Source organism: Felis catus, chromosome B3 (assembly GCF_018350175.1).
Source record: "Felis catus isolate Fca126 chromosome B3, F.catus_Fca126_mat1.0, whole genome shotgun sequence".
Taxonomy (NCBI): domain Eukaryota; kingdom Metazoa; phylum Chordata; class Mammalia; order Carnivora; family Felidae; genus Felis; species Felis catus.
In genome coordinates, this window is record NC_058373.1 from 33197803 (window position 1) to 33210324 (window position 12522).

At 45.6% G+C, this 12522-nt stretch overlaps 1 protein-coding gene across 7 annotated transcripts in view; it reads right to left on the bottom strand.

Moving 5' to 3' along the window:
• Positions 1-2463: 2463 nt before the first annotated feature.
• Positions 2464-12522, bottom strand: part of BBS4 (Bardet-Biedl syndrome 4) — a 54963-nt gene continuing 44904 nt past the window's right edge. For all 7 annotated transcript variants that reach the window (XM_045059053.1, XM_011282956.4, XM_045059052.1 and 4 more), the window contains 9 exons: positions 12324-12451; positions 9452-9506; positions 8438-8506; positions 7314-7466; positions 7040-7211; positions 5393-5462; positions 4638-4779; positions 3915-4116; positions 2464-3407 (listed from right to left, as the gene is read on the bottom strand). In XM_045059053.1, coding sequence (XP_044914988.1) covers positions 3298-3407; positions 3915-4116; positions 4638-4779; positions 5393-5462; positions 7040-7211; positions 7314-7466; positions 8438-8506; positions 9452-9506; positions 12324-12451 — 1101 coding nt within the window. In that variant the 3' untranslated portion in view covers positions 2464-3297. The remainder of the gene's footprint in view (positions 3408-3914; positions 4117-4637; positions 4780-5392; positions 5463-7039; positions 7212-7313; positions 7467-8437; positions 8507-9451; positions 9507-12323; positions 12452-12522) is intronic.

Sequence of the window (12522 nt, forward strand, 5' to 3'; positions counted from 1 at the left end):
TGTATTTTGAAGCAATGCTGTTAAGTGCATATACTATATATGTTTCTTCTACTGAATTGAGCGGTTTTATGAAATGTCCCTCTTTATTTTTGGTAATGCTCCTGGTTTTGAAATCTACTTTATCTGGCATCAATATAGCACTCTGGACTTAGGCCTGTAGCTTGAGATACGACGTTCTCCATCCTTTCGCTTTTAGTGGCAGATAGCTGGGTTTATCCTTTCTTTACTCTTCAATTGGAATGTTTAGTCCAAGTACTTTTTTTGGTCTAATTACATTTTAATGTAATTGTGGACATGATTGGATTTATTTAACATTTTGCTATTTTTTTCTTTGTTTCCTTTTTTGTTCCTCTATTCTTCCTTTCCTGCCCGTTAGTGGTGAGGAGGGTGTTAATTGAATATTTTTTTTAATATTTTTTCTCTCACCTTTTTAGCTATAATTCTTTGCATCTTTTTAACGGTTGCTCTAGGCATCCTTAACGTTTCACAAACTATTAGGAATAACTTTGTACCACATCATGGAAGATATAAAAACCTTTTTCACTCATTGAGTTCCATGTACCCGCCCTTCCTTTAGTTACATTTATTTATGTTAAACCTCACAATATAATTTTTTGCTTAGAACAGTCACAGTATTTTTTTTTTAATGTTTACTTATTTAAGCAAGAGAGAGGGAGAGAGAGAATCCCAAGCAGGCTCCTGGCTGTCAGTGTGGAACCCGATGTGGGGCTTGATCTCATGATCCGTGAGATCATGATCTGAGCCGAAATCAAGAGTTGGATGCTTAACTGAGCCACTCAGCTGCCCCAGTCACAGTATTTTTAAAAAAAATTAAACCAAGATAGTGCTTTATATTTACCCACTTGTTTACACTTGTTATCTGTGGAGGACTGATCAACATGAGCTACTCTGCCATTATCGGATAATGATTCTTCCTTAAAAACAAAATGACTGTAATCTTATATTCCAAAGTTTTGTACTAATACTATTCAGTAAAAAGGGCACTTTTCCCATTGCTAGTTCATACCTATACTTTCAAGCCATCTAAAACCACGTCTGTATTTTGTGACCATGTACTTTGCCTCATTTTCCTAATTCTGTGAAAAATTATGACAAGAGCAACTCCCACAACTAGAGATCGAAAAGCTCCTTTCTCACAGAGAGAGAAACGCAAACCCACATGCACAAAAGGTTGGGCAGGTGTAACCTAGTACAGCTGACCCCTGAACAACTTGGGTTTAAACTGCACAGGTCCACTTACATGTGGATTTTTTTTTTTTCAGTAAATACATTGGAAAGGTTTTTTTTGAGGTTTGTGGCAATTTGAGAAAACTCAGATGAACCATGTAGCCTAGAAATATCAAAAAAAAATAAGAATAAGGTATGCCACAAAGGCATGGATAACGCTTAAAAAAGCAGGAGCTTTGCATCGGAGTTCAAATCCTGATCCTGCCACTTACCTTGGAAAATTCATTTTGCATCTCCCAACCTCAGCTTCCTCCTTTATGGAGTGGGGATGACAGTATCTTGGAAGGGTTCCATGTGACCATTCCCTTCCTGAACCTTTTCTTACTTGGCCTTCCCCAACACCACTCTCCTGGCTTTGTCTCTTCTATCACTGTCACAATACGGTTTCCCATCTTGGGTCCCCCATCCTCGCTTTCCCTGGGGGCTCCTTTCAAATCTGTGCTTTCAGCTAGAGCCCAAATTAAATTACTCCTGCACCTTGATCTTCAAGCCAGATTTCACATCTGAAATCTATTCCACTGTCTAGTGTCACCATCTGGAGGTCTCAAAGATAAACACGTCTAAAACTAGACCCCATAAGCCTCCACTGGTGTCCCCCGTATTCCTCTTCCCTGGTTTATGGAACTCTCCCAGCAGTGGATGCCCTTCTGACAGTCCTCTTAACCTGCTACATCCAGTCCCCAATAGTATTCTACTGATTTCACTTCCTAAACTCTAAGCCCCCTCACCTCTACTCCATCTCTCAGTTCATACCCTAATCATTTCTCACCAAGACCTTTTCATTCATGGGCACAAGAGACTACACACTGATATAAGAGTGAGCTTTCTCAGCTGCTCAGGGTATAAATCCTGGTTCTTCCACATACCAGCTGCATGGGCCAGGGCATTGCTTCTGACACCTTGGTGTTTACTTCTGAGATACGAGAACTGAAGAGTTTCCTGCTCACTTAGCCGCTGCTTCAATGTCAAAACAGACAGAGTCATAACATAAAAAACTCCATAGTTTGGTTTGGCAATAGGTGTCCTCACCTTTAAATTATGGTAATTATAGGACACTTCAAGTGCAAAATGGGGACTGGCCCTCAAGCAAATTGCTGGCGTACCATCCGTCGGGGCTGCTGCAGCAGAAGCTATGTTCGTACTACACAGGAACTTGGCCTTGAGGTTCCTTCTCTAGTTTCAAACTAGTTTTGGAAGTAAGACTGTGATCATAGGTTCTTTTAAGAAGTTTTTATTGTGATCTCTTATTTTTATACCCAAGTTAACAACTTTTCCCAAAGGGATGATGATACATAATCTTCATTCTAAAAAGGACATATAATGAATTGATAGCATCTGGCCAGTAGTATCATTGATGGTCTTAAATAAAAATTAGTTAAGAAGCTCTTCCTTTCCTTTTAATCGCTGGTGCTGATACCAGACCAGCCCTTCACTCCTACTTCTTATCACACTGACATGATCTGACTCCACACTCTGACCTCTCTCAAGAACAAGCCACGGGCCTTGTTCTGGATTCCCCTGGACAAGCATAGCTGGAATATTCAACCTCAATATACAGAGGTTTTTTTCATCATTTTTCCCCTTAAATTTAGACTGTTAGAGCTGGATTATTAATCCACGATTTGTTTGCCTTGGAGGCTGCCATGCCCCCCAGTCTGAGGACCATCTCAGCTAAGCCAAGGCTTCATCATAACAGAGCTAATGAGTAGAGGTCTGTCTCAGACTTTCCTTCCGCAAAGGAAGGAGGAAGTCATCCAGGAGATGACAGTCATTTCAGAAGCAAACAGCATCACGTGCCCTGCTGGCTCTTGAAGCTACAAACACAGAGTCGTGAGCCCTGCTCTTAATTCTGAAAGGACCGGTCTGGTCCCGGCTGACGGGGCTGATGAGAGGCTGCTAGGCCTCAGGCTCCTTGGGGTCATCACAACACATCCTGTGGTCCTCGGTGCCCAGGGAACACACTGGCGTCCGTGCTGCCTGTGTCGCGTGACCTTTCCTAATCTGCTACATCCTCACCAGAGAAACCTATAGTCTGGGGTCATCCTACTCCTATTTTTCTCTTATTTGTGCAGATGCTTCATTTGGATGTGCTTCCACAGTGGGCTGTGGCTCCAGAGGCAGAGATGGTGGCTTTGTGAGATGGGATGTTCCTCCAGCACCTAGCAACAAAACAAACAGCTTGAATTCTCAGTTCCACGGTTCTTGAAGAAATCACATTGTCAAATTTCAAAAAGAAACCCTGTATCTTTGAGGACCAGCGGGGACTGTGACGTATCTTTGCAGCTATGAAGTCAGACCATCGCTAAGAAAGCAACGGTCAAGTTTGCCTTCAATGACTCACTGAAAAAATCTTTAATTACCTGCGCCATACTGACTTATGCGATCTTGCTTTAATTGTCACTGCTTTAGCAGAACAGAAGGTGCTGTCATGTATTTCTAAACTTGAATACTGTAAACCTCTGACTAAGCCTGTTCCCTCTGACACAACTTGCCTTAAGGAAGCAAGTGCCAATTTGGCCAGCATATGGCTTCTTCCCCTTCTAGGAATCCTACTTGGACGTGTTCTGAGTCTGAGAAGTGTCAGCCTCACTTAAAGCTGTCATCTCTCGCTGGCGCATGCAGCTTGTACCCACGAGGATTCCATGGAGCTGTGCGCAGCCTCCTACCTGAGGGGAGCTTCCCGTATGCAGCTGCTGAAGACATTGCCTGTCCTAGGGCTTGATTAGAGCCCAGAGGCTGCTGGAGACTGGCAGCTTTGCTAGTTGAAGTGGTCCGGTGCTTTGACTTGGTGTCTTTAACTGGTTTCGTCCAGACCAGTGCCTCCCCGACCTGGAGGGCAGCTCCCAGCTTCTGGGCCATGTCCACCATCTTGTCCCCACATGGGAAGAAAAAAGAGTCACAGAGAGGACTGGCAGAGTGAAGCCTACCCACCTCTTCCACCAGGGAGTGCAGGTGAAATCATGTCTAACGGTACTAGTATTTGAGAGAGAAAGTATTTATTGCAAGGAAATCATTCTCAAACAGCAGAGAATACAGACTGCCCTTAGTGGACGGCAAGGGAGCACATATAGGATCTCAAAACCTAACAATTCAAGTTTGGTGCCTTACAGAGCTCAACTCCTGCCTTTCCCACATGAGGAGAAGTGAGGAGAAGCTGCAAAGAGACAGAGACCTCACATCAGTTGTATTATCAATAACATAACTCCGTAAGCCTGAACTTCCTCTTACTATTTTCTTCTAGGGAAGTTTTTTCTCAGGATGTTCCTAATTGGAGATTTCATGCTGCCAGGAACATCAGAGCCAAAATGGCCAAAAACCTATAGAATACCTGATATCTGGATTATATGGGCTTCATTCAGAAGCCTCCCAGGAGCTAATAAAAGACATACCTCGGCGTCAAATTCCAGAGAGCTGCTGTCCTGCAGCAGGTGGACCTTCTTCTCCATCTCCTGATACTGAGCCAGGGCGCCCTGCTTCTCGCCCTGGTTGTACAGCAGCACAGCATAGTTGAGGTTTACTAACGGGTTACACCTGTGGCAAACGGATTCCGTGGGGCTCAGGCTCTGCAACCAGTGGTCATTCAGAGATCCCTCTCGTTACACAAAAAACAAAAACTGGTTACGTAGACATTTCTCTATTCCACAGCAAGGTAAGAACACGCGTGCCGTGTGGACCTTTGGAGAAGCATCAAGGAAGTAACTGCCCAACCAGCAGAGCAAGAGGTATTGGGACCAAGCGTGATGTCTCAGCCCTCAACGGAGGCCACCAGGTCAGGTTTGAAAAGGGGATCCCTACCCTGCTGCCTGGCAGATGCCAGCAGAATAAATCCCAGGAGAGTTAAGTTGATCTTAAACTAAGTCCAGAGTCCTATCTGATATTCCAGCTAGCCCATGGCTATCAGCACCCGAAGCCCACTGCCAGCTCCTGGAAACATTTTCTCAGAAAGAGCCAGTGTCTGTTCCCGCTGAGCCACCGTGTGCTTAAGGACCACATCCTTCTGCAGTCAGGCCCCCCCACTGACCCCCAGAGCAGGCATCTGGGCCGCTGCTCAACCGCCCCGCACGCCCCAACTGGGCTGTGGCGCCACCTGGTGGCTTCTGAGAGTCCGACCCGCCCCAGTACCACTCCTGACGGAGCAGCTTACTTATCCAGGCGGACGGCTTCCGCGTAGGCTCTCTTGGCGTTCTCTGGGTCTTCCAGATTGGTCAGAGCCACTGCAACAAAGAAAGTGGGCACTGTGACTGGGGAGTCCCGTGTGGAAAACAAAAGGAATGTTTCAAGACCACAGTTCATTCAACCCCCAAACTGAACTCCTCCTTTGCCGTCTCGGCTCCTGGCACGACCGCCTTCGGTCACTCAGCTTAGATGCCCGGTGTCACCTGCTTCGATGGTGTCTCTCCACAGTCAGTAGCCAAGTCCTGTGAATCCTGTTTTTTGTACTTTTCTTTACTGACACTGCCCTTGTTCAGATGCAAAGTGTTTCAGGCTTTCCATTTCTTCCCCACAGCAATGTCCCCACCTGCCTCCATCCACTTTGCCACCAAGCTGCCAGGAGTCTTCCTGCCTTACAAACAAATCTGTGTCACACCACCCTACTTAAGAATCCATTACCCACAACCATGATCTTTAAAACGTTTGTATAGCAACAGAACACACTCTCCTTTGTAATCAGCATTTTCTGGAAACCTGATGTATAAAACAAAGAAAAACAGAGCTGTTTTGAAAGCCAGGCCCACCCGACCTCCCCACCAAGCTACACACTCAGCTCTCCTGGACACCTAAGATCTAGGAATACGGTTGGAAAACCTTGGCCTCTAGGATAAAAGGCCAGAGTCCCAGCATTCTTCTCCTGCCCGCCCCCCACTTCATGTGGCCCTAGACCAGCTTTCCTGACTCCTCCCCCACTACACCGCACAACACGACCGCCCACTTGCCGCAGGACACATGGTGCGGCCATGGCTGCACGCCTTTGTTCCCACGACAGCCGAGCCAGTGAGTTCCAGCTTAGCCTTCAAACTGCAGTGTGAAGGCCAGCTCTAGTTTGGGAGTTAGAAGTGTGGCTCATGCCTCACAGTAGGGCTGTCTGTTCACAGAACTGAGCTCGCTTTGTATTCAGGCAACCCCCAATTAACCACCATTCAATTTGCTTTTGCAACCGTTCTCTGATAAATAAGTTCCCCACAATAATAATAACCACCACCACCACCTGTCAACGGGAATAAGGAAACTGCTTTTGGGCTTACACTTAGTAAGTCCAGTGGAGAAATACCCCCAGAAAGAATATTATCAGTACTTCAACGTTATAGTAACACTCACATTAATAATAGGCCAATGATATAGTGACAACAAAACCAATAGCTACTAGTCACTGGTTATTTATTACATAATCTTCCCTCTCTACTAGAAATCCAGTAAGTAGTGGAAATGGGACCCTTCCTAAAGCCCAAGCTCTTAACACTAGATGGTATCTGGAATTTATAGCTAGACTCTCTTTTTCTCCACCCCTCCTCTTTATATAAATGAATTGTCAGCCAAGGGAAAACCACTGGTAACAGATGAACTAGGGATGATCTTGATTTAACCTGTTGGTCTCTGAGTGAAATGCCTGCAGGCTAGAAGCAACTAGCTATTCTGTCATCTTCTTCAGGCTTTAGGACACTAATCTAGATTCCTGTGGGATCTGCGAGGCAGTGGCTTCTATGGGACACTTAACCACCGGCCTCTTATGATTCTAAGTCATTTTCCCTCCTCACAAACCACGGAGGGGGTTTTCCACCTAAGTGTCTCTTACCAGCCAAAAGCATGTAGAGCTCCCCCATCTTTGGCTGGAAGTTGATGGCCGCGCTGAGGAAATGGAAAGCTGACGCATACTGCTGCATTGTCAAGTGGACAAGGCCCAAGTTATACAGAATCTTCCAATCAAAGGGTGCCAAGTAGTTGGCTCGTTTCAGGCAGCTGATAGCCTGCAGGAGAGATGGGACACGAGATGAGAGGCCAGGGTAGGCCCGGCAGACCCAGTAACTTGCGTGTATGAACATGAACAAGGAAGGTGGGGAGACACTCACTGCCACATATTTCTTCTTGCCAAAGAAACACATTCCGATGTTGTTCCAGAGTGGAGGACTTTCTGGAACGGCACAAGCTACAACTCTGTACTTGGTGAGGGCAACATCAAAGTCCCCGTGGGTCTGCATCATGCTGCCTGCTGCCAAAATGGCCTGCAAACACAGGACATGGACAACTTGTAGTTCAGCCGTTCCCAAAAGGCTATAGTGGTGAAGCAGACATTCTGGGTGTAGGTACTCAACAGGGTACTTCTTCCAGGGACACAAAAGGTATATTTAAGCTACTGGGATAAATGCTGATGAGGAATGTCCCTGAACCTCACCGTGGCTTTCTCCAGCACAGTCCAGAAAAAGAAAAGAGAAAATGTGAGTGACCCTACTTGGCTCATTTGTTTCCTACTTCCGGTCAAGTCAGTCAACATTTCAGAGTCAAGGCCCTTTGAGGAAAAACAGCCTTTAATCTGCCCCCTGAACTCCCTACGTGGTACCCCAAGTGCTCTAGACAACTCAGAAACTCCTGTCTTTGACCACTGAAGGTACAGCTCCTTTGGCCACCGGACAGGATGAGCAAGCTTCAGGCGTCATCAGGCTGGCCCTTGCATTTGTCCAAGGAAAGGTGTCAAGGTGGGGAGCTGACGGAGTTAACACGCCTTCTATGACTTCTCAGACAGGACGAGTCTGTGTCTGACATCAAACCCGTTCGGCTGCATCTCCCTCCATCATGTTCATCTTCTATGCGATCTTCTCAGCTCCAGAGTTGTACCTGGACGAGAGTTGTCATCGCCAGTCCATTAAGAATCCAGAAGTTATGTCACCAGAATGACCTCTGACGGCAGTCATGGAGGCTTTGCTCACTCCCTAAGCAGCACACAAACCTCACCAGCACTACGACCTCATTCTCTGCAGAAGTTACAGGCCTGTTATAACACGTGCTCTTTTAGAAAACAAAAGCAGAGCGCTAACGTTTTACAACATCTTCAGATAAGAAGGGCCATGTCTATTTAAAACTTTTCTAAGGAAAAGGTAATTTCTCAGGTATCCAAAATGCTCTCTAGGGCCAGATCGCCCCTGGCAGCAGTGGGAGCATCTGAGTAAAGGCTCTGGGGTTTGACGGCCTGCAATACCTTGTAGTTGGTAGGGTCATAGGTCAGTGCATTTCCAAGATGTTCGAATGCCTTCTGGTAAATGCCGAGCTTGGAGAAAAAGCAAACCAGAGAATTACATCAGGGGGAGATGGCAGTTAAGCAGTCTGGCCAACCACACCCTGAACAGAAACACACTGACGTTCTGAGTTCTCATGATTAAAAAAAAAAAAAAAAGCAGCTACAGATACCAGATAAAAAAAGAAAACTAAAAATCCCCTTATTTGTTGATTTGTCCCCTGATAAGGATCTATCTGCCAGGAACCACCTCTGCCACACTTTGCACACTAATGCCTCTTGGCAGGAAAGGGGCCGGTTAGCCTCATTCCCCTGGGGCCAACCTCCCAAGCCAAAGCCAGGAAGGCCTAGGGTTAAGCTCCTGATTCCTTTTAAAGAAAAACAAAACAGCCAGAAAGGCCACCACAGAGGCATAGCTGGAGGAGCAGCTGAGCAGGGAACTTGGGGAATTCTTGGGGGCAGGACAGGGACAGACCCTCAGGGATCCCTGGGCCTCGGATCCGCAGGCTGATACAGAGAAGTGGAGGCACTAAAAAGATGCCATTTGTGCTCAGGAAAACACGGAGGGGACAAGAGACTTCTTATTCGAGACAGTGTTTTGCCTTCTCGTTCCTGTAAGATCCGGCTGGGAAGGAGGGGTGGAAACAGACTCTGCCCCAAAACCCGTTGGCCAGCGCCAACCTGCATCAGGCTTTCTCCCCCCAGCAACACCATGCCGGCCCCACTGACCGGTCATTTCTCATAAATGCTCTTTCCTTAAATGGGTAAGTAGCCTCAAGCAGGCTTATTTGCTTCTGATTTGAATGCAGAAAAGTACTTCCTTTAGCAGATAAAAAATATCAGATGCAGAGAGTAAGGTTCACATGACCGTTAGTAAGATGTGTTAAAGTAAAATCAAAATTCAGGGAAACCACAATCCACACACATCCAAAAGCATTTCTAACACCAGTGCACGAATGAGTAAAGGGTTCTTATTACCTGTAAGTAGAGTAATCCCAAAGTCGTAAGAAGTTCTGTATTCTCTGGTGAGAACCTGCAACACAGATCGGTGCTCAGAGGGAAACTAGATGCGTACAAGACACACAGGACACCTGCACAGTGACGTGCCCTCACGAGCAGTGGCGGACACTTTTTGCCTCCTCCCCATGACCATTCCCGAAGTCCTTTGGGAATTTCCTTCTAAAGTAGGTTATCTCAACCCTGGCTACAGGGTGGACTGCTCAGCAAGAAGAAATGGGACTTAGCATCCAGACTCCTTTCAGGATCTTTCTCCTTAGGGCCAAAGTCCTAAGAAGAACTTATAGAATATTCTCTGTGACGGTCCTGATTATACCGATATAATTAAAGACCGATTCTCCATAAATCAAGTCAGTCTAGAAAACAACACAGCGACAGCCAGTTCCCTCTTGTAGGATTTTTTTTTTTTTTTTTTTTTTTCTGGTCTCACTGTACTGACAATGCCAGCCAGCAGGGTTCTCTGTGTAATTTAGGATCCCAACAGCCCTAATGCTCTGCTCTCCATATTAAACAAAAACACATACTAAAGAGCCAAACTAAACAGAAGAAGGAAGATACTCACCAGCCCTAGGAAAGAATTAGCCATTGGCTTTGGGGACTAAACACTGACTTAAATAAAAGATTATTTGCTTTCCCAACCCCTCACTGACACTTGCCTTTATTGCAAAAGTTAAGCAACACTGAGCTGAGATGTTCTGTCTATAGGACCATCAGCAGCTTCAACAGTGAAAATGGCAAAAGGCAAGGAACTGTCTCCAGCACTGGTCCCATGGAGAGACCAGAACAAGAGGGGCCAAATCCCCAACTAGAGGAAGGTTGAGCTGAACAGAGCTTACTCAGTTCAAATGGATATTTGCCCTTCACTTTCTGCCATAATAAATATCCATTTTGATCACCTCCCTCCCACAAACCAACTATGTAACTTTCATGATTCTGGTGGCATCTCTCCCCGAACTCCCCACCAAAACATGACTACCATCTCCAAAGCTATGAGTCACAGACAATGGTCTCCATTCTCACGTTCCAAATTCTCAAGCTGTCCCCTTATTCCCTTGGGAATTTTAGTGACTTCAGTCCTTGACGAGCCACTGGAAGAATATCACCCTTAAGATTTATGTGAGCTAATCTCAAAGAGCCAACTTTAAAAGGCAGAAGTCAGCGGGGCACCTTGGTGGTTCAGTTAAGCATTAACTTTGGTTCAGATCATGATCTCGTAGTTTGTGAGTTCGAGTCCCGAGTCGGGGTCTCTGCTGAAAGCTCAGAGCCTGGAGCCTGCTTTAGATTCTGTGTCTCCCTCTCTCTCTGCCCCTCCTCAACTCTCTTTCTTGAAAATGAATAAATATTTAAACAAAAAAAATTTTTTTAAGGCAGAAGTCAGGGATCAAGTCTTCCACCCTGCCCCACAGAAGCTTAAAATATGCTACATGGATTGGGGGGAGGGGTGCCTGGCTGGCTTAGTTGAATGTTGACTCTTGATTTTGGCCTAGGTCATGATCCTGAGGGTCATGGGATTGAGACCTGCAACGTGCTCTGCGCTGAGCATGGAGCCTGCTTGAGATTGAGATTTTCTCTCTCCCACTCTGCCCCTCTCCCCTGCTGGTGCTCTCTCTTAAAAAAAAAAAAAAAAAAAAAAAAAAAAAGCTACGTGGGCTCCTTCCTCTAATCCCTGTAAACTTAGCTTCTTGGTGACAAAAGTCTTTTGTAGCTTAAAAAACCAAGGGACTTTTATGTCTTTGTAGATATAAAATGTGGTTGAAGACAATTCAGAGAGTGTTTAACTGATACAACCAGAAAAGTGACTATCATGGTAGAAGGCAAAGGTAATTAACAGAAATCTAAGTTTAGTTCAGAGACTAATTATCAGGAATAATAGACTTTGTGGCCATGCTTCCTGTTAAGTGACAAAACAAACATGACATTTTGTTACATTTATCCTACTTAAAACAAACAAGACCCTATACAAAAAAGACAAGATAGTACATGTCCCTAGAGAAGAAATATGGAACAGCATCCTGAGAAAGCCAGTCAGTTCCATTATCAACAGGGGTTTGGCATACCCTAATCATGTTTTAAGAACACAAGATATTGGGGAAGGGGTAGGGAGAACGCCTGGGTGGCTCAGTTGGTTAAGCGTCTGACTCCTGGTTTTGGCTCAGGTCATGATCTCAGTTTATGGGGCCGAACCCTGTGTTGGGAGAACAGAGCCTGCTTGGGATTCTCTCCTTTTCCCTCTCCCCTACTTACTCTCTCTAACAAACTTAAAAAAAAAACACAAAAAACACCACAAAACATATTGGTTTCATGCTAATAAAGGCCAGATGTTTATTAGTCAGTCAGATTTCTGACCCCAATGTCCCCGGAAAAAGATCTGCTATACAAGTGAAAACCACAATGGCAGAGTAGCAGCTGACTCCAAAATCTATGTGCTCCTTCCTCCTGAGCACATGTGTACCCACTTCCCTTGCAGCTAGTGGCCACCTCACCCTCACAAACCACCACCCCTCACCATAGCCTGAAACATGGATGCTACATTAAGTCAGCTTCACCACGCAGGTGAAGACAACAAAGTAAGAAATGGTGGGTTAATAAAGAACCTGGATCCCTGACTGACCTTGGGGAGCAGAGCTGTCCAGCTAGGCTAGGCTGGCCATACTGATGGGGGAGAAGCACAAGTCTTTTTATGTAAGCAAGCCACAGGGAGCTTTTAACCTTGGCCTGAACTGTACTCTAACTCACACAACTAATAGTCACAGGAATCCATCTTAGGCTTGGGGGTTCATATGTCTGCTCCCATTTGTCTTCTCATTGCCTTAAAGAAAACAAACATACTTACTCCACTGCTTTCTTGTAGATTTCAATGGCCTTGTCCAAGTCTCCCTCCAGCAGGTGGATCTTCCCCAGCATTATGTAAGTCAAATCATGCCTGTTAAGATGTAGGGCATTGTGCAGCTGCTCTTGCGCCTAACAAGATTGATGGAGTAAAGAGAACCAAATCACTACAGGAAAGGACAATGTCTTTGTATGGCTAACGT